We start from the raw sequence: 23,517 nt of genomic DNA, 5'->3' as shown, positions 1-23,517 counted from the left end.
CAATGAACCTAGAGCTCTGATACCAACTTGTCACGACCACAAATTCCCTTCGTAGGATGTCATGATGGCACCTAGTCTCCAAGACTAGGTAATCCTCTCAATGCGGAATAACAATAGAAGTTTGAAATAAATAAATCTGCAAATTCGCATTATTACAACTCCTAAAACCCGGTAGGAATAAGTCACACGCTTCTAAGAATTTTTCCTCAAATTCTCTATATATCAGAGTCTAAAGAAAATAAAAAAGCAGCATAATAAGGATAGAAGAGGACTCCGGAGTTTGCGGACGCTGGCAGATATACCTCGAAGTCTCCGTACACAGGTAACTCACTGATATCTGGGCTGGTAGGAAGTACCTAGATCAATACAAAATAATGTGCAGAAGCGTACTATGAGTACACCACAACGGTACCCAGTAGCTGCCAAGCCTAACCTCGATAGAGTAGTGACGAGGTCAGGTCAGGTCCTGCTGGAAATAATAAAAGACATAGTAAAATGTTTAACAATATAATAACAATAAAATAAAAATAAAAATGAATCAAGTAGGTAGTATGTAACCTAACTTCACAGAATAAGGTCAAATAATAATCAAAGGCAAATGTAGCCATAAAGAAATATCAATAAGGGCACTCCCGAGGTACCGCCTCGTAGTCCCAAATCATAAATAAATTTACAATATCTCATTTCCTTATATCACCACGGGAACCTTCATATTAAAGTTTTTTAAAGAAAATATTTTTCCCGAAATAGCAGTAGTTCCCCTACTAGCCACGCATATCAAGCCACCCTTATCTTACCGCATGCGTTTCAACACCCAGACCTTATACCACCGCATGCGTATAAATATCACAATATATCACAATTTGCACCTCAAGTGTCCAAATATTTGAACTTGCGAAAATAAATCAACAACAATAATATTTTCCACAATAAAGAGCTCACGGCTCATGCCAAAATAAATCAACAATACTAATATTTTCCACAATAAAGAGCTCATGGCTCATGCCAGAATAAATCAACAACAATATTTTCCATAATAAGGATCTCACGGCTCAATCACATTGAGTAGGAAAATCTCACAAAATATTCAGAAAAAATAATATTTTCACAAATTTAACACCTTGTCTAAATATAAAATTTTTAAATGTATAATACTTCATTTTTAATAATATTTAAATTAAGAAATCCATCCTTCAAATAATGCACAGAATAAAAGAAACAGAGTTTCAACTAAATAGGTAAAACACTTAGCAGGAACAGGTCAGGCAAATTTTAAATACGAAAATATATTAATGATGGTAAATATAACAGAATAAAATAATTTAATTAATATGCAATAGTGCTCTACAAAATTTAAAGATACAATCTTCCACATTTAGTCCGTGTACAGACTCGTCACCTCGTTTATACGACTTTCAACACATCAACATTTTCATGTCAATACCAATCCTAAGGGGAATTTTTCCTACAAAAAGTTAGACAAGTCACTCACCTCAAACCACGCTCAATCAGTCAAATAGTATGCCTTTTCCTCGATTTTCTGACTCCGATCGGCTCGAATCTAGTCATAATTAATTCGATTCAATCAATACTAATTATAGGAATAAATTCCATATGAAAATATAAATTTTCTAACAAAATCCGAAATTTAACCCAAAAAACGCTCATTCAACCACGAGTCCAACCATACCAAAATCACTAAATTCCGACATCAAATCGACCCTCAAATCTTCCATCTAGACTTAAGGATTTTCATAATTTTTCTAACTTAATCCACCAATTAAATGTTAAAAACTATCATAAATTCGGGTACTTTAACCAAAATTGAGTTAAGAATACTTACCCTGATGTTTTCCTAGAAAAACTCCCGAAAATCGCCTCTCCCCGAGCTCCAAATCAGTAAATATCAGAACTTAAACATTCTGCCCAGTCATTTCTTATATGCGATCGCAGACAAGGTCCCGCGATCGCGAAGTGCAATTGCAAGCTGCCCAGAAAAGACCCTACGCGATCGCGAAGCACAGGATCCTCAGCGCTACGTGATCGAGGACAGCCACACGCGATCGCATAGTGTAAACACGTGGCCCAGCCTTCTGCCTCATTCCTCTTCGCGAACATGGCATTTTCCACACGTTCACGTAGCACAGCCTGGCCAAACCTACGCGATCGCGGATGCCTTCATGCGATCGCATAGCATAAAATTTCACTGCTCCAACTTAGCCTACGCGATCGCGGACATTCTCATGCGATCGCGTAGAAGGAAATCAGTGACTGAAAACCAGCATTCTTCAGCTGGAATGCAAAGTCCAAAATTGATTTATTAACCATCCGAAACTCACCAGAGGCCCTTAGAACCTCAACCAAATACACCAACAAGTCCTAAAACATCATACAAACTTAGTTGAAACCTCAAATCATATAAAACAACTCTAAAACCATGAATCATACCCGAATTCAAGCTTAAGGAACTTAAAAATTTCCAACTTCTAAATTCAATGCCGAAGCCTATCAAATCAAGTCCGATTGACCTCAAATTTTGTACATAAGTCATAAATGACATAACGGAGATATGAAAATTTTCAGAACTGGATTTTGACCCCGATATCAAAAAGTCAACTCCCCAGTCAAACTTACCAAAATTTTATTTTTCTCCATTTCAAGCCAAATTCCACTACTGACTTCAAAAAGCTTTTCTAGACACGCTCCTAAGTCTTAATTCTATTGCTTTAATTAAATAGGGATATAATTATCACAAGTAATTTATGATTTGAGTCCTAAACTACCCGGACTTTAGCAATATTAGTAGCTACGTATGGATTCTCGTCGCCTCGTGCATACAGACCCCACATAGCCTCCACAATTAGCAACAATTGTTAATTTAAATCACCTATGGGGTAAATTTTCTCTTACAAGGTTAGACAGCACACTGCGACCCCTAACAGCCGCTTCCCCGGCATCATTCACAATATTCTGCCCCAAAGGCGAATTGAAGAAGACCATAACGCCGGCGAACTTAACACATTCCATCAAGGACGATGTCATCACATCACAGATGAAAATTTACACCACGCTCGAAAATACCACGTCTCGTTACCCCATCGACCTAAACCTGAGCATTCGTAGTCTGATTGCCTTTTCTCCACCGGAAATAAAATAATAAATCTTTGAATCATGCACCAAGTAAAACCTCCTTTCAAGTCATTCACTGCCTCGACGCATAGACAAGCATCATACCATTACACAACATTGTGCGATAGCAACGCACAAATCGTCATAACAATCAATGCCCAATCTCAAAACCTTAAGTAATACTAATACTGAGCTGAAACGATAGAGCGACCTTCCGCAAGACGACGATAATAGCCCAATCAAATACGCAGGGAAAAACATCCTGCACCACATCTATAGTACAATTAAAATTCCCCGATTCCTAGTTGATAACAAGCGTTTCACGTCGAATAATATTGAATAGGAAAGAAACAAAGACATAAGCCTCAAAGGAATCAAATCGCACGATGAGGGATCAAGAAAAGGAAGTGCTCATAATAGCCCCATAGCCCCTTGAAGATAAGTACAGACGTCTCTGTACCGATCCACAAGACTCTACTAGACTTGCTCATGACTCGTGAGACCTACGTGAACCTATTGCTCTGATACCATGTTGTCACAATCCAAAATCCATTAAAAGTCGTGATGGCGCTTAACACCGCTGTCAGGCAAGCCAGTCATAGTTAATTAACTTAATTACCCATTTTAGTATTTTTGAAATCAAAATTTCTTCAATTAAATAGTAAAGATAGAACTCATAGAGTAAGTGATAAATACTTTAGCAACTAAATTACTAAACAACCCACAACCACTCCCAAAACCCGGTGTCACAAGTGCATGAGTATTTACTAGGGAGTAAAATAAAATACAACATTTATTCGAAATACAAATTAGACAGGAAAAATATAAATAACTCTGAAGGAGACTCTGATTGCTGCGTATTGTAATATAGAATGCAACTCACCTAAGTCCCCACATTTAACCACACCTTTGCGCCCACAAGGCCGCTAGACATATACGTACCTGCACAAACAAAATGTGCAGCAAGTGTAGCATGAGTACGTAAACAACGTGTACCTAGTAAGTATCAAGCCTAACCTCAAATAAGTAGTGACGAGAGGTCGACTTTGACACTCACTAAGGGTCAATAATATTAAAATAGAGATATTTAAATCAACATGATTTATATAAATAACAATAAATTTCTTTAACCAGCAGAAATAATTAACCCTTTAGAATCCAATAATTTCCAATTTACCAGTTAGCTTCACAAGCTGTAATAAAATATCAAGATATCGTGTAATTATTATTATTAGGCACAATTTTCGCCGTGGTCGTACGAACCGATCCAGAGTGTCGTGTACATTGCCGAGGGACGTGCGGCACGATCCATAGATGCATCTATACTGCCGAGGCATTTGGCCCGCTCCGCAAGAAAGGAGAATATTTTCTTATGAACCTCCGGAATGAGAATATATATATATATATATATATATATATATATATATATATATATATATATATATATATATATATATATATATATATATATATATATATATATATATACATTTTTGAGATTAACGCAGGAGGATGTACAAATATTTACAACAGTTAAATATTCTGAACAAAATTTCAAGTATGTGAGATTTCAATCTTTTACCATTTCCTCTAACAATTTGCAGCATAATACTGTTGCTTTAATTAAACAGGGATATAATTATCACAAATAATTTATGATTTGAGTCCTAAACTACTCGGACTTTAGCAATATTAGTAGCTACGCACAGGCTCTCGTCACCTCGTGCGTACGTAGTCCCCCACAATTAGCAAAAATTATTAATTTAAATCACCTATGGGGTAAATTCCCTCTTACAAGGTTAGACAAGAGTATCTTATCTCAAAGCCCACTTTCCGATAACAACGTCGCATTAAAGTCTCAATTCATTGCCGAAAATTCCGAAACTATCCAAATGTTATGAAAAATAATAATACATGCTCAATAATTCAAAATTAGGCTATTAAATTAATTACCCAACCCGAAATATTAATATTCCTAAAATTTCACCCCGGGCCCACGTGCCCATATTCCGAAAATATTTGGAGGAAATCGTTATCCATAATCTCAAGAACTCAAATATACAATTTCCATCCAATTCCATAGCCATTTTCGTGATTAAAATCTCATTTTTATCAAAACCTAGGTTTTGTATCAAAACCTAGGTTTTGTACTAAACCCTTGATTTTCAAGATTATAGGTTATAATCTACCCGTAATCTATGTATTTAACTCAAAGTTTGCAGAATTAACTTACCTTCAAGTTGCTAGTTGAAATCCCCTGTCAAAAGCTCCAAAATCGCGCAAAATGGAGCAAATATGGGCTAAAAATGACTGAGCCTCGTTCCCTTTAAACCATTCTACCCAGCAGCATTTTCGCACTTGCGGTTCTCAAGCCGCTTCTGCGTCTCCGCATCTGCGGAAATTCCCTCGCAAATGCAGATTTCCTTTATCCCGCTTCGCTCACACCTGCGGTCAGCGGCTCGCTTCTACGAGACCGCTTCTGCGGTCTATAAGCCGCACATGCGCCTTCCTCCGCACTTGCGTTTCACCCCTTCGCACATGCGCCTTCGAAGATGTGGTTTTTTGCACGCATCTGCGGTGCCCAACGGCCCCTCCTCTTCTTCTCTCCTACGGCTCGTGGCTCGCACCTACGAGCTCGCACTTGCAGCTGGCCAAGCGCAGGTGCGATTCTTACAGCAGCTGGGAGCTTTAGCTTTGGCTCCAAATTTCCAACTTGGTTCGAGCCTCGTCCGATTAACACTCGGGGCCCCGGGGCTCCACCCAAACATACCAACAAGTTTGAAATCATAAAACGGACTTGCACAAACTCTCAAAATTCCCAAAACAACATTAAAACTAAAACTCACACCCCAAAACCAATTGAATCAAACTTATGAACTTCAAGTTCTTCAATTTACTCCCAATGCGCTGAAACGTATTTTAACTACTCGGAATGATGCCAAATTTTGCGTGCAAGTCTTAAATGACATTACGGAACTATTTCCGGTCTCGAAATTCCAAACGTGCTTCAATTACTCCAAAATCTACTACAAACCAAATTTAAAGAACCTTAAACCTTTAAATAGTTTATTTTTCACTATTAAGCGCTGAAACGCTCCCGAGTTGTCCAAAATCCGATTCGAACATTTGTCCAAAATCCGATTCGAACATTCGCTCAAGCCCAAAATCATCATACGAACTATTGGAATCGTCAAATCACGATTCCGGGGTCATTTTCTAAAAATATCAACCGAAGTCAAACTTGCCCCTTTTAAAGCCAACCCAAGGAACTGAGTGTTCCGATTTCAACCCAAACACTTTCAAATCCCGAACCAACCATCCCCGCAAGTCATAAATTAGTAAAAACACATACGAAGAGTCTTATTTAGGGGAATGAGGTTCTAAAAGTCAAAACGATCGGTTGGGTCGTTACAAACATAGTAGGTAGCATTTCAAAAATATTGTGATATTTCTGAAAATAATTACAACTCCTATGTTGGTTGTACCTTTTTAATTAAGCAAGAAAATAATAAAGTTCTAGCCAATATTTTTATTAATTTGACCCAAAAATAAAAATACATAATTTAGATAGATAGTTATTTGCATCTAAAAAATAACAAATAATACACCATTGGTACTTTATTATTTTAGCTAAAACTATTTTTTCTAGCTAATGATTTTATAAATTTGATCTGAAAAGATAAAATATACAATTGGATCAAATAGACATTATATCTAAAGAAGAAACTAAAAATACAAAATTGAATAAATCATACTGTAGACAATAAATTGCGTCGAGAAAATAAAATCAATACCGAAAATATCGCAACAATCGTAGTATTTTATTTCAAATAATTGAGTGTTACATTCTCTATGAATCCTCTGATTCTTCTTTTCAATAGTAAATAAAAGATCCTCCGAGCTTAATCTTGACTTTTATTTTATTTTAATCCAAGTGCTTGAAGCTTGATCTTGATCTTGATGTATTCTTAATCCAAGGGCTTGCAGCTTGTTCTTGAATCTTTGTCTTGATCTTTTAATCCTTAGAACACTTGAATGCTTGTAGCTTCTAGAGAAATCCGCAACGTTTGATCCACGAGCTCCCTCTTGCTTCTTGTTATAACTTCTGGTCTCTTTTCTGGGTTATGAAGACCCATATTTATAGTTATGGGAGGGAAGAGGTATGATAAGAACAAACTCTTTCCGTTCAATCAAATTGAAGTGTGACAAGGCCGTATTTGATTGGCCAGAACATGTCACTTGCACACGTGGCGTGATTTCATTGGCCATTCAATTTGGCTTGGCATGCCTTGTCATTTTGACAAGTGGCACGCTCCTATTGGCTCTTTCGTTTGACTTGACGTGCCACATCATTTGACAGTGACACCAAACTGGGCCTCTAGGAAGATGACATATTGGGCTTAATGAAGTGGGCTCATCACATTAGCCAAATTAAATGGGCTAGCCTAATTGATTAAGACTTATTTATTTAATCTATATATATTGGACTTATATAATTAATTCAATTATATTAGCCCATAATATATATTTGGACCAATTTATCTTGAATTTAAAATATAGTCCAAATCATTTTATGAATTTAATTTTAATAAAATTTATATGTCTACGAATGCCCCTACTTCAAGACTTGTCAAGGTCTTTAAATTTTTGAAGACTAGACTTAGAAGTATAAACTTGATAATAGTATATGTAAATCCTATTTGCCAAAACAGATAATGGATCAATGTATAATTGGTTACGTGTCCGTTGATAGCATGTTGGTAGTTTGGTCCACACTTAAATATTAAAGTGAATTCAATCATTGTAATTACCAAGAGAGATAATAATTATTATCATTATTATAATGTAGATGCCATTTTCCTCAATTTTGTGGACCATCGGTACAAGCTGACCGAATCCATATGGATTTGGCAATTCCTAATTCCTTTCTTTGATTAGAAAAGGAGAACATATGGCAAACGCTAATGGCAATTCTTTCTTTGATTGAAAATTGGAAAAGGAGAACAGAAGGCAACGCTATTGGACACTATGCGTAGGTCCAATTTCAATTTGAATCCCTCGAGGAGTCTAATTAAAACAGCTATCCCACATCGATGCTTTATTTTTTAATAGCGTCTTCTGAGATCTATAAATACCAATACTCGTCATTCTCTTAACGTCAATTCTAGCATTTGCAAGTCACTTTGCGTCTACTTTTGATGGCTTGAAAACATTAACGCGAAAGTAATTTCTTCTTCTTCTCTTGTGCTTTCTTTTTTTTGTATTCTGTTGTCTCTTTTTTTTTTCTCAGAAGTAGTAACTTCGTCGAACCATGAAGTACTTTCAAAGTTCGAGACGAAGACCTTTAAAAGTTCGCGATGAATACTTTTAAAATTTGTGGGGAAGACTCATAAAAGTTCGCGCGATGAATACTTTTAAAATTTACGGGGAAGACTCATAAAAGTTCACGCGAAGATCCTTAAAAGCTCTTAGTCAAGACCTTTAAAAGTTCGCGGCGAACACCTTTAAAAGTTCGCGATGGAGACCTTTAAAAATTCGTGGTGAAGACCCTTAAAAGTTCGCATAATAATCATTAAAAGCTCGTGGTCAAGATCTCTAAAAGTTCACGGTGAAGACCTTTAAAAGTTCGCGGTGAAAACCTTTAAAAGCACACAATGAAGACTCTTAAAAATTTATGGTAGAAATCTTTAAAAGTCGGCAGTGGGGACTCTTTAAAGTTCGTCATGTGCACCTTTACAAGCACATTTAAAAGTTCGAAACGAAAACCTTAAAAATCCGAATGCCTTTAAAACTTTGAAACAAACACCTTTAAATGTTCGCAACGAAAACCTCTAAAAATTCGAATGCCTTTATAAGTTCGAGAAGGAAACCTTTAAAAGTTCTCAACGGAAATCTTTAAAAAAAGTCTGACATAGACATCCTTTTTGTTTTTACGTCTGAGGTGATTGTTTTTTTTTAACTTATCCATGCTATCTTTCATGACAGTGATTGTTACTCTTCCCTTTTGACTTAGGTACTAATAATTTTTTTTATGCAACTTGAACATAGTTTACTTCAGAGACTCAACATTCTCTTCCTTCACGCCCAAGTATCTAGTAATTTCAGAGCACAAGGATAGTAAAACGGAGACCAGATTACTAGTTGATACACCATTAACCGGCTTATATGCAGCTTCGTGGCCATCCTTGCAAAATCCATTTTCTTTGGTAGATTGGACCTTTGAAAACACCAAACGTAAATTCAAGACATGGACTCTTCGTTCCCATAATCACAAAGTTAAAAATGTGGCAAGTTCCCTCCCATACTTAGGACGACGAATCCTCAAAGGAGAAGTATGCTGGAGTGATTCCTTAACTTTCGGTGGAGAATTTCATTATATCCCCGGCTATTGGGAGTGGACCGAAGATGTTCTTTAGTAGGAACCATCGAGCATTAAGGGCCACCAATATTTACGATGTTGTATATGCCTCATTGTTTACTTATGATCATTCTACAAGTATCATGCAAGTCTTTTGTGAGACTTGGTGTCCTCTTACAAACACGTTGCTTACCTCAGTTGGAGAGTAATCCACATTCCTGTGGGATTTGTGCACTATTGGGGATCTATCTTTAATGGGGTCTCCTTATGAGGAAGTTATTCCAAATACTCGAGAACTTACAGGTGGTTACGACAAGGATAAAATGTTCCTTCCACAAGCCTGTCAGTAATTGTTTGATGCATATCACCAACTCCGAGAGGGAAACGCTAAAAATCATAACGTCCCTATAAGAAGATGGATCGAGTTTTGGAGCAAAAATGTTTTAAAGTATGAATAACCTCCAGCGAGAAAAGAAAAGAAGTCAGCTCGTCCCAAATCAACTTACAACCCTACTGGAGCCATAGGTAAAATGGTCAATTGGTCGGAAGTTGAAGATGCACTATTTGTTAAACTTGGCGTTGGAAGTGACAAGAAAGATGAAGTATACTTGGCTGCCTTTTTATCATGCTGGTTATGTTTCTTTGTGCTCCTTACAAAATAAGGCGACTTTATTCGATCCGAGACTTTAAAGATTGCAGGACTTCTGGCGTGTGGGCAAAGAATTAACCTCGCCGTTCCAGTTTTAGCTAGCATTTACAGGGGATTAAACACAATTTCAAATAGCTCACCACTCGATTCTTCTAGAGTTTACTTCCCAATTCATTATGTGTATGGTTGGTTAGCCTGCTACTTCAAGACTCATTTTGCTATAACAAATAGGCCGTCTATTCCTCTAATGGCCTATACTCATGTGAGGGAACAACGAGATATTTTGGGAATGATGACGCGATAAAACATATTCATGGAGGAGAAAGTGTCGTATGGACTTCCACAATGCCAAGCAATCCTCAACCGTATTATTATCGTGATGATGGCAATGCGGAAGAGTCCAAGTCAAATTATTTTATGAGTATTCTCTCGAATTACCTTCCTTTGAAAAATGGATCGACCTTCATCGTGGAGCCTTATAGCACTGATCGCTTCAGTCGTCAATTCGGTTTTTCTCAAGACATCCCCGGTTGCTTAGATCAAGATTTTCATGAGTGCTCTTTAGATAAAGGATTGAAACTTTTATGAATTTGTGTTTTGTGTAAAAGTTGGTCAAAGGCCACATTTCCCCCTATTATGCCCAAAATGAAGAAGTATGTCTCGTCTGATTATAAGTCTTGGTGAGAAATAGTGCATGGACGCTTCCTTGAAAACCACTTGCAATCTTTGGTGAATACCGCTGGGCCAGTTACTGCTACACCTTTAGAGATCATGCCTCAAGAGCATAACAGGGAGGGCCAACCTCCTACTTTAAAATCCAAAGTGGTTGTACCATGTGACTTTAAGGGACATGTTCAGGCTCATCAAGCCAATGAGGGTTCCTTTCCATTAGGTACTATTGTTCTTACCTCCAACAAACGTCCGTCCCAAAACGAGAGTGATAGTAGTCATGGAGATCAAAACTTCAAGCGGGTGAAGCCATATTCAAACAAACAAGGAGATGCTAATTTGGGTATAGTCGAGATTACTGACAACATCGGTAGTGTTTCAAGGACTTTGACGACCACCAAAGAGGTAACGATTAAAACATTCAAATTATTTTATAATATCCAAGTAATTTAACTAACCGTATATCCTTTTCTATGCATGCAAATGGTGTTCACATTTCAATGGCGTCCCACCAAAGCAAGCCCCAAGGTAGTAGCAAATCTGTGGCGGAGCCAGACTCGAGGAAATCACTTCCAATACCTAAGTCAGACCAAGAGGCGACTTCCATTCCTAGTCTTGGAGCGAAATTGGGGCCTAAATTTCACCAATGATCAACATCAACCATGTCTATCTTTGATGGAAGAAAGGTTGTCTTGACTCTTTGCAAGGATTTCATTCTAAATGCCTGGGCTAAAATTCATGCCAAACTCAAGGACCTTACCGCAGACAATGCTTCTTCTCTTCAATTCGAGATTGAAGTGACTCTCGAGGAGATGGACGGAAAGGGTGTGGATATTTCCCTTCTAAAAGGCCTATTGCCATCTTTCTTTGAGCTTGCCACTTCATATGACCAGGCACGGTCAACTCTTTCTGACAAGGTTGTGGATGTTGAAAAATCAGAGTCATTTTAAAACGCCAAGGAACAACTTGATCTTGTCTTGATTGAGAAAGGGGAGAAGGCCGAGAGATTGTTTGCTGCCAGTCAGTCTTTCAAAGAGGCCAAGGAGAAGGTGAAACAGTTAAGAGCTCTTCAAGGTGTTGCCAAGAAAGAGGTTAAAGAGATTGAATCTAGAGTCTCATGTGTTGAAGAGGAGTACCGTAGATGTTCTGATGTTTCCTTGGCAACTGCTGATGACTTGGCCGACGTGGAGATGAAGAAACAACACCTAGAGGCAACCCTTAAAGACTTGGTGAATTACAATTTATGATTAGATTAGTCTATATAGAGTATTTTATTTGCCTCCTTTTTTTTTTGCATTTGATTAACTAGTGGCTATTCTTAGAAATGAAAACTCTATCCATTTTACTTTATATCACACGTTTTCATCAATGTCCCCTTTTTGTCTTTGCGGTTTAATATCAATAGTTCTTTGCTTATCATGATGTATTGATGTCCCCATGATTGAACATGGCTTTCTTTTAAACGTCGTTGGCGTTCATGTCTCGAAGTTCTTTGTATTTGGAGGTACATCCTCCCTTTTCTTTGAGGATAATATTGTTCATCATCTTTGTACCTTTTGTGGTAGGAGATATATATCTCAATGTGAGAACGTCAAAAATATGAGCCATTTGATTTTTTAGAAAATAAACTTTAAAATCTAAGACATATCCAAAATTCGAAATCAAACACCTTCTGAATCGCCGCAGGTAATATTTTGAAACTAACTTTAGATTCCACCATGTTGAAAATTTCAGATTTGCGCAGTGTTACCAAACAATTCATATCTTGGCGTAGAAATGTTGAAATTATGAACCGTTTGATTTCTTGGAAACTTTACTTCAAAATATAAAACATGTCCAAAACGTGGGATTTAATACTTTAAGGATAGTTTCAGATAATATTTCGAAGTTAACTTAAAATTCCGACATGCTGACAATTTCAAACTTGCGCGACTTCACCAAAACTCTTATATCTTGATGTAGGAATGTTGAAATCACGAACCGTTTGATTTTTTGAAAACAAGACTTTAAAATATAAAACATATCCAAAATGTAGGATTTAATACCTTAGTGATAGTTTCAGATAATATTTCGAAATCAACATCAGAATTTGATATACCGATAGTTTCGAATTGGCGCGACTTCGCCAAAACCTTTATGTTTTCGTATGGAAGCCTCAGAATCACAAGACGTTTTTCTTGATATCAATAGAAATTCAAGATATACATTCTCACCAAATATCTTGGGTTCAAGTCTCACTGAATTTGAAACGTTGTGCCAAGTAACCTTCCTTCTTATACTTGTGTTCCCTTTTGATGCCTCTCCTCTTCCCTTTTTTCTTAGGGCAGAGAGCGGATATGAAGACCAACAAACTTGAAGGTCATATGAACATGAAAACATAGCAAATCCCCAGACTTCAATGCAAATACTTTGTAGCCTCCTAAAAGACTAAAATCATTCCATTGAAGATACCAATTTACCACAAAGGCTTGCTCCCTTTAAATCAAATGGGATCCAAAGTTTAACAGAAGAATGGTATCTCAACTTGATTTTCAAGTTCTGATTGAATGGATTACATTACATCGTACTTCATTTGGACAACGATTAGGGGATTATGTATCTTTTGAACTTATACGACTGAACTCAGAATGAAACTCTAAGCTACCTACGTACGTGTGAAGATGATCAAGTCATACCGTAGTTCAGAATGGGTGGATTTTATTTTTATGTCCTAAATTTTGACTAGGCCGCCTCTTTCGAGGTTTTCAACCTAGCAGATCTTTTTTTATTGTCCTAACTTTTGCCTAGGCCGCCTCTTTCAAGGTTTTCAACCTAGCAGACTCTTTTTTTTGGTGGGGCGTACACAGTTTAGACTCATGCGGGCCAGGAGTGTAGGAACGTGCAGTTTAGGCTCATGCATCAAGGAGCGTTACAATTTCAAGGATAATATTTCTTCAAAAACTTGCCATTGATATGGCCGATTCTCATGCCGTCTGCATCAACCAGCTTGTAAGCCCCACTTGAATAATCTTCTTGCACGACATATGGCCCATCCCATTTTGAAGTGAACTTCCCTAAAGGTTTATGGGAAGTAATAATGGGTCTTCTTATGGCAAGGACTTTATCTCCTACTTAAAAGGATCTTGGGCGAACTATTTTATTGAAGGCGCGAGACAATCGAGCTTGATAACATTCAAGATTCTGTTGAGATTCCAACCTTTTCTCATCAAGAGCCTCCAACTCTGCTAATCGAAGTTTAGTATTTTCTTCATCAGTGATGCCTTGTTGAATAGCTAATCGTAATGAAGGTATTTGACGCTCGAGTGGCAAGACAGCTTCAACTCCATAAACGAGTGCATATAGGGTTGCTTGTGTTGGCGTGTGGTGAGTTGTCCTATATTCCCACATAGCTTCTTCTATACGGTCATTCCAATCACGTTTGGATTTGGAGACGACTTTCTTAAACAAGTTACATAGAGTTTTGTTGAATGCCTCAACCAGACCATTGGCGGCATCATTGCACATCGAAGAGTTAAGTTGCTTGAAGCCAAAGAGATCACAAATCTTGTTCATCAACCTATTATCGAATGGCTTTCTATTATCCGTTATTATGTAAAGAGGAATGCCAAAGCGATTGATTATGTTTACTCGAATGAAACTTGAAACATTTTTCTTCTTTACCTCCTTAAGAGCAACGACTTCAGCCCATTTTGAGAAGTAGTCAATTGTATCCAAGATGTATAGGTGCGCCCACCAGAGGACTTTGGTAGTGGTCCAATAACATCCAATCCCCAAGAGACAAATGGCCAGGATGCCATAGTCGGGTGCAACATTTCAGGAGGTTGATGAATAAAATTCGCATGGAATTGACAAGCCTTGCATGTTCGAACATAGTCCAAGCAATCTTTTACCATCGTTGGCCAATAATATCCCATCCCATTTTTATGGAAGTGGAGCTTTGGACCAGACTGGTGTGACCCACATACCCCAGAATGTGCCTCTTGCAAAGCTTGGAGTGCTTCTTATTCCCCTAAGCATCGCAAGAGTACTCCCTCGAATGACCTTCTGTATAGAGTATCTTTGTAGTAAAAGAAGCGAGGCGCATGACGACGGATTTCAGTCCTTCTCCTCTGATTTTCTGGAAGTATCCCATAGCGTAAGTAGTCGATAATGGGTTGTCGCCATTCTTCTTTCTCAACTTCAGAAACAGTGACAAGATGCTTGAGTTCATTTTCTTCACCTTCTTCCTCATTTGGCGGTGGTACTACCCACTTTTGGCAGACAGTAACTTGCGCTTGATCAGGCAGGGTTAATGATGAAGCTAAGGCAGCTAAAGCATCAACCTTCTTATTTTCTTTCCTTGGCACATGCTGAATAGTCACATCACCGAGCCACCCCATTAAGTTTTTCGCATAATCATGATATGGGCGTAGTTCAGGCTTCTTGACCTCGTAACTACCTAGAAGCTGATTGACCTCTAACTGAGAGTTACCAAAAACTTGCAGTTGCAACCGCTTCATTTCGACAGCCATTTCAAGCCCAATTATTAGTGCTTGATACTTAGCAACATTGTTAGAGTAGAGTTTCGTCAACGTAAAAGAGTAGGGAAGAACTTCACCTTGAGAAGTGACAAATACTACACCAGCACCAGCTTCTCCGCAATGAGCAACACCATCAAAGTACATATTCCATGGAGGCTAAACTTCAATGACCATTGCGTCCTCATTAGGTAGTTCGTCAGTTAGCTCCCAATCATCGGGTAAAGGGTGATCTGGCAAAACATCCGCTAACGCTTGTCCTTTTATAGCTTTCGAGGGATGTATACAATTTCAAATTGTTGAAACTGGAGGTACCACCTTGCTAGTCGATCACTAAGGACATGTTTTGACATCACGAACTTGATGTGATTTGCTCTAGAAACAAGACGAACAACATGAGCTTGAAAGTAGTGCTTCAACTTTTGAATTGAGAAGACTAGCGCCAAACACAACTTTTCAATTGGCGAATAATTCAGCTCGTTTGGTGTCATCATCCTGCTCAAGTAGTAAAGAGAATTTTCTTGATCTTTTTAGCAAGATCGCTTCCTCCTTCAGGTGCACTTGTGAAAGATCTTGCTCCTTTTGAGGATGAAGATCCAAAATAGGGGTTGATACGGACGGCATATAGGGTGCTTGTTGTCCTAACGAGCTTGCTTTGCTCCTCATTACTGGTCCAAAGCTTCCAAAAGTAACATCGAGGATGCTTTCCATATCAGCATAGAACCTGGAATTAGCAGCCTTGGTGGAAGTTGAACTGGAGTTGATTTTCTTTGAAGCCATTTCAATGTTCTTGAACTTTGGTGATTGAGAAGTTAAGATGAGAGGTAGATATTGTCCCACTGGGCGTGCCAGAATTTGTAGACAATAAATTGCGTTGAGAAAATAAAATCAAGATCGAAAATATCACAACAATCGTAGTATATTATTTCAAATAATTAAGTGTTACAATCTCTATGAATCCTCTGATTCTTCTTTTCAATAGTAAATAAAAGAGCCTTCGAGATTAATCTTGAATTTTATTTTATTTTAATCCAAGTGCTTGAAGCTTGATCTTGATCTTGACGTATTTTTAATCCAAGGGCTTGTAGCTTGTTCTTGAATCTTCGTCTTGATCTTTTAATCCTTAGAACACTTGAATGCTTGTAGCTTTTAGAGAAATCCGCAACGTTTGATCCACGAGCTCCCTCTTGCTTCTTGTTATAACTTTTGGTCTCTTTTCTAGGTTATGATGACCCCTATTTATAGTTATGGGAGGGAAGAGTTATGGTAAGAACAAACTCTTTCCTATCAATCAAATTGAAGTGTGACAAGGCCGCATTTGATTGGCCAGAACATGTCACTTGCACACGTGGTGCGATTTCATTGGCCATTCAATTTGGCATGGCATGCCTTGTCATTTTGACACGTGGCACGATCCTATTGGCTCTTTTGTTTGACTTGGCGTGCCACATCATTTGACACGTGGCACCAAACTTGGCCTCTAGGAAGATGACATATTGGGCTTAATGAAGCGGGCTCACCACTTTAGCCAAATTAAATGGGCTAGCCCAATGTATTAAGACTTATTTATTTAATCCATATATACTGAACTCAAGTCACAAGTGCACGAGCTTCTAGAATAATACAAACAAAGGTTTGAATAAAATAAAGTTGTCTTAAAGAAATCACACAGCTAAAATAAAGTAGAAGGGGACTTTAGAACTGCGGACGCTATGCAGTTATACCTCAAGTCTCCTCTGGATAGCTGAAATCCGAGCAAGTCTATGGTACGCCGCTGAGACCAACTTCAAAATCTGCACAAGAATTGCAGAGTATAGTATGAGTACAACCGACCCCATATACTCTGTAAGTACCGAGCCTAACCTCGACGAAGTAGTGGTGAGGCTAAGTCAGGTCACTTACATTAACCTGTACGCAATAATAGTAATAACAACAATGATAGAAATAAAACATGTAACTTATTTCAACAGTTGAAGCCAATTTGGCAGTCATAACCAATTATAATTTCAATCAATTTCCGTTGTGGCGTGCAACCCGATCCAATAATATAATTCTTCAATAAATTTCCATTGCGGCATGCAACCCACTCCAATAATATAAACTTAAAATGTAATCTGTTGCGGCGTGCAACCCGATCCCCCAATATATTCCTTTTTATTTCCGTTGTGGCGTGCAACCCGTTCCAACAATATAAATTAATAACTCTTAATTGTAATAAAAATACTCCAATAAATACCACATTCAATAAGAATTTATTTGGCAACAAAGCATACAATGATTATTATTTATTCAAGAAACATGTAATGACAAGTAGAATTAATTGTGGAAAAATCAGGGAGAAAATAGGCAATTTAATATTAAATATGCTAAATGTCAAGTAGCAATTAAGATACATAGATCAAATAAGCATGTAACAAATATTGCATGAATCCAAGAATTTATATTTGACAGGGAATATGAGAGAAACAATTATTATAACAATTAATTCGTGTCTTAAAACAATTTATAATATTTAAATAATTATTCAAACAATTAATTTGACAAAGTATAGGCACTCGTCACCTTTCCTATACATCGTTACACATGAAATTCATGTAACAAATAATTCAAGGGTTCTATTTCCCTCAAGTCAAGGTTAACCACGACACTTACCTCGCTTTGCAACCAAATTCAAGATTTCAATAAACCTTTGCCTCGCGAATTCGTATCCGAAATACTCAAATCTAGTCATAAACAATTCAATATACTCAATACAAATCGTAGGAATTGATTCCATATGAATTTACTAATTTTCCGAATTAAAATCTGAAATTTATTTTAAAAATCAACAGTGGGACCCACATCTTGAATCTCGAAAAACTCACGAAAACCGAACACCCGTTCTGATACGAGTTGAACCATACAAAAATTATCGAATCCGACATTAGATTGGCTTTCAAATCTTCATTTTACATTTTTGGAAGATGTTATAAAAATCCCAATTTCTTCCATCTAATTCCGAAATAAATGACGAATATAGACATGAATTTATGAAATATAATCACTATATGATAAAGAACATTTATCCAGTTCTAAATTGTGAAAAACTCCTTTGAAATCGCCCTTAAACCGAGTTCTAATGGACGGTTTGTGAAAAATGGGAAAAATCCCATTTTTGATCTGTTTTAATCACTGGGTGTGATGACTCCACAGGTCATCTCATGTTTTGAAACCTAATTCTGTGATGCGAAGCCTTAAAAATCATGTTTTAGCCTTCCTCGATATGCGTGCACAGTCCAGGCATTTTTCCAAAAAGCTTTTATGTTAAAAACTGATAAAAATAAGAATTTTTGCGTTACAAAATTAATTTGAATTGACTTTGGTCAACATTTTAAGTAAACAGACCCGGATCTGTGTTTTGCCAGTCCTGATAGGTCCGTATCGTAATTTGTGATCTGGGTATATGCCCGGAATAGAATTCCGAGGTCCCTAGCCCGAGATATGGAATTTAGATGAAATATTAAAAGATTGAAAGTTTAATGATTTTTAGAATTGACTGATATTTGGTCTTGTTGATACCGGGTCTATATTTTGGTTTCGGAGCCCGGTACAGGTCCACTATAATATTCATGACTTGTCTGTCGAATTTGGTGAGAAACAGAGTTTATTTGACATGATTCGGACGTTCGGTTGTGAAAATAGAAGTTTTAATGTTCTCTTGAAAATTTCATTTGATTTGGAGTCTGATTCGTAGTTCTATACGTTATTTTGATGTTTTGGTCACGCAAGCGAGTTTGTATGATGTTTTTGGGACTTGTGTGCATGTTTAGTTTGGAGCCCCGAGGGCTCGGGTGAGTTTCGGATAGGCTACAGGTGTTTTGAAACTTAGAAAAAAAACTGGTTTTTGGCTTCAACTGTTATATGGTGTTTCCTTCATCGCGTTCGCAGAGGTACTCTCGCAAACACGTAGAGTAAACTGGGGCAGGGTGATTTTCTTAATCGCGAACGCGGTAGCCGGGTTACGAACGCGAAGCAATGGGGGCCTTACCATTCGCGAACGCGAAGCTTTAGGGACCTAGGGGGAGGGGTCAGTCATTCTTCTACACGAACGCGAAGATGTACTTGCGAACGCGAAAGCCACTCGGGCTGCTGCACATCACGAACGCGGCAGGCCCTTCGCGAACGCGAAAGCCACTCGGGCTGCTGCACATCGCGAATGCGGCAGGCCCTTCGCGAACGCGAAGAAGGCATGCCGCCCAGACCTTAAAACATAACCAAAACGAGATTTTACCCATTTTTCGTAAACTCTCCATTAGAGCTCGGCCTAGGTGAGATTGTGAAGAGAAAACTCAACACCAATTCATAGGTTTGTACTCTTTAACTCATTTTCTTCCATTTCTAACATCACCTATTAAATTCCTAGCCCTAATCTTTGTTCTTTCATGGTAGAAAACTAGAGATTTAGGAAGAATTGAGGGTTTTTGCAAATTGGGGATTTAGACCTCAATTTGGGATCGGATTCCAAAACTAATTATATAATCGGGCTCGAGGGTGAATTGATAAATGGATTTTGGTCCGAACCTCGGGTTTTGACCAAGCGGGCCCGAGGTCGAGTTTTGACTTTTTGAGGGAAAGTTTGGGGAATCTAAATTTATGCATTGTAATTGATTTTTTAGCAATATTTGATATTATTGAGTCGTTTGTGAATAGATACGAGTGGTTTGGAGGTGGATTCTAGAGGAAAAGTGGTAATGGAGCATTGAGTGGCCTTTGGAGCGAGGTAAGTATTGTGTCTAATCTTTACTTGAGTGAATTAGGAACCCTCGGACTATTTGCTATGTGAATTTCATGTGAGCGGAGTATATGTCAGGTGACGAGGGCTTATGCGCCGCCGAATTATCTATTTTTCCCTGTTTCCCCGTTCTTCTTATATTATCTCTTTCCCTGTTTTATTTGTTATATGCTCTAAATGTGTTTACATGCCAAATTGCTATTTGTAGTCTTTGTTTCCTCCTGTTCATAATATTATTTCTTTCCATGGTTTCATAATCTCCTACTATTTGCTCAAGTTGGTTTATCTGTACCTTGTAGTTGTAAATTCTGGATTGGTCTCTATATGTAGTATTACTTATTCGGATTATCATATTGTACAAGGTTTCCTATTTGTTCAGTTTGGTGTCTTGGAATCGTAATATTTTGAATTGTGAGTTTTACTATGCGTATTGAGTACTTGATATTGATATGGTGGGATCGGGTTTCACGCCGCAATAGGTGAAATAAGGGTGATATGATGAGGTGGAATAAGAGTGAATTTGCACTATACGGTGGGATGGGGTTACACGCCAAAACAGGTGGAATAAGGGTGGATTGACATGGTGAAATAATGGTGAATTTTGATACTGATATTGACATATGGTGGGATCGGGTTACGCGCACAATATATATATATATATATATATATATATATATATTATGTACTGTTGTTGATATCGTTACTGTGAAATAAGGGAGGAATTTGTGTTGTCCAGTGGGATCGGGTTGCTCGCCGCAACAACCCATATGTTTCTATTTCTTGAGTTGTGTTGGTTTTCTATTGGTATTTGTATCTGAATTATTAAAGATTGGTGATTTTGGACGACACTGTTTTATTCTTGAGGATGTAGTTATTATTTTCAGTTGGCTGTTTAATTTTGTTCAGTATTCCTATTTTCTGTCATGATTATATACTGGGTTCAGGTGGTAGAGTAGGTGACCCGCCTTAGGCTCGGCACTTTCCAGTACATGGGGTCAGTTGTACTGATACTACACTCTGCACATTGTGCAGATTTTGGAAACTGTCCCAGTGGCGGCTACTAGAGAGCTCATAATGGACAGCCTGCGAAGACTTGAGGTACATCTGCTCTGCACCCGCAGCTCCTGATGTCCCCGTATTTATTTTTATTTAGCTGTGTATTTTCATTCAGACAACTTTGTATTTATTCCAGACCCTCTTATGCATTACTCTAGAAGCTCGTGAACTTGTGACTCCAGTTCTGGGATGGTATTTAGATATCGCGTTTATTATGAATTATTCACTTTATTTCAGACTTTATTTCCGCATTTATTTATTTGTTATTGATTAATTTAAAATTGTGTTAAAATGGCTAATTATATTCTAACATTGGCTTGCCTAGCAAGTGAAATGATAGGCGCCATCACGGTCCCAAAGGTGGGAATTTCGGGTCATGACAAGTTGGTATTAATACTAGGTTGCATAAGTCTCACGAGTCACCAGCAAACTTAGTAGAGTCTGGAGGATCGGTACGGAGACGTCTGTACTTATCTTCCGGAGGCTATGGAGTTAGAAACAATTTCACTTCTATTCTTCTCTGTCATGCGATTTATCCTATCATTGCTGATTGGACCCTTCGATTCAGTTCTCTCGCAGATAGCGAGAACGAGTACCGAAACTTTAGCTGCGCAGCATCCAGAGACTCCAATGGCACCTCCTACGAGGGGCAGAGTTCGAGGCCGAGGTCGTGCTAGAGGCCGAGGCAGGGGCACAACTTAGCCTAGAGCTCGAGCAGCAGCACCAGCGGTGGAGCCTCAGGTAGAGTTTGATGAGGATGTTCTAGCTCACGTCCCGGAGGGGTTCATTGGCACACCAATACTTCAGGATGGTTTGGTCCGTTTGGTGGGCCGTATGGAGATTGTGACCCAGACTGACGCATTCCCCATGGCACCGGCTGTCTCTCAGGTTGGAGGAGGAGCACAGACTCCTACTACTCACACTCTGGAGCAGATGCCTCCCCAGTATCAGACTCCAACAGTTCATCCAGTCGGAGTAGTTCAACCGGTTGTTGCGGCATAGACCGGTGATGGGTCAGCTATGTCTTTCAAGGCTTTATGGAGATTGGATAGGTTTACCAAGCTCTTCCTAGTTCACTTCAGTGGTGCTTCTTCAGAGGATCCCCAGGAGTATCTTGACATCTGTCGTGAGGTGCTAAGGAAAATGGGTATAGTGGAGACCAATGGGGTGGATTTTGCTGCATTTTAGATGTCAGGTTCCGCCAAGAAATGGTGGAGAGATTATTTGTTGACTAGAGCAGCTGGATCGGCCGCTCTTACTTGGGACCAGTTCTCTCAGCTCTTCCTAGAGAAGTTTCTTCCTATTAGATTGAGAGAGGAGCATAGTCGTCAGTTCGAGCGTCTCAGGCAGGGCAGTATGACTGTTACTCAGTACGAGACCCATTTTGTGGATTCGGCCCGTCAAGCTCTTCTTCTGCTTCCTACCGAGAGAGATAGGGCGAGGAGGTTTATTGACGAACTTGCTCAGCCTATCAGATTGCATATGGCTAAGGAGACTAGGAGTGAGATTTCTTTTCAAGCGGCTGCCAATATCGCTAGGCGAGTCGAGATGGTTCTTGCTCAGGGAGGTCAGGGTTCTGACAAGATACCTCGTCACTCTGGTGGGTTCAGCAGTGCCTCATCTGGAGGTAGGGGTACTTTTTGTAGAGGCCATCCTCTTAGTTTGTTTCATTCAGTGCTTCAGGCATCCCACAATGCTTCAGGGAGTCGTGGTGCTTATGTGCCTCATTCTGGACAGTCAGCCTATAGTGCACCACCAGCTCCTATCAGCCCACCACTATTCAGAGTTACTACCGTGGTCATCCGGCCCATTCGGGTCAGTCTCAATTTCTACCACCACGGCAGTAGGACGGATGTTTAGAGTGTAGTGGTTATAGGCATATCAAGAGGACCTGTCCGAGATTATTGGGCATCACGCCATAGCATCAGGGTTCTCGTGCCATGGTTCCGGCACCAGTTGCTGCACCACCTCCTCAGCCAGCGAGAAGCAGATGTCAGGCAGCCAGAGGTAGAGGTCAGATTGTTAGAGGTGGAGGTTAGGCCATTAGAGGTGGAGACCATCCAGCTAGAGGTCGTCCTAGGGATGTAGTTTAGGGTGGTGGGCCCAGCCCCGATGTTATGCTTTTCCAGCCAGGCCTGAGGCTGAGTCATCTAACGCTGTTATCACAGATACTGTTTCAGTTTGCAGTAGAGATGCTTCAGTTCTATTTGATCTGGGATCTACTTACTCCTATGTGTCATCCTATTTTGCTTCATATTTGGTTGTGCCCCATGATTCTTTGAGTGCTCGTGTGTATTTGTTCATACCTGTGGGGGATGCCATTGTTGTAGATCGTGTTTATCTTTTGTGTGTGGTAACCGTTGGGAGT

The 23,517-nt window shown here is 38.8% G+C and overlaps 1 protein-coding gene across 1 annotated transcript; it reads right to left on the bottom strand.

The window, feature by feature from the left end:
- Window positions 1–14,806: 14,806 nt before the first annotated feature.
- On the bottom strand, window positions 14,807–15,469 carry LOC138899637 (uncharacterized). Its single transcript, XM_070186275.1, has one exon. It carries the CDS (start codon window positions 15,467–15,469, stop codon window positions 14,807–14,809), a length of 663 nt encoding a protein of 220 aa, XP_070042376.1.
- Window positions 15,470–23,517: the final 8,048 nt, after the last annotated feature.

Source organism: Nicotiana tomentosiformis, chromosome 1, assembly GCF_000390325.3.
Source record: "Nicotiana tomentosiformis chromosome 1, ASM39032v3, whole genome shotgun sequence".
In the NCBI taxonomy this organism is placed as follows: domain Eukaryota; kingdom Viridiplantae; phylum Streptophyta; class Magnoliopsida; order Solanales; family Solanaceae; genus Nicotiana; species Nicotiana tomentosiformis.
This window is presented reverse-complemented; position numbering and strand designations above follow the sequence as displayed.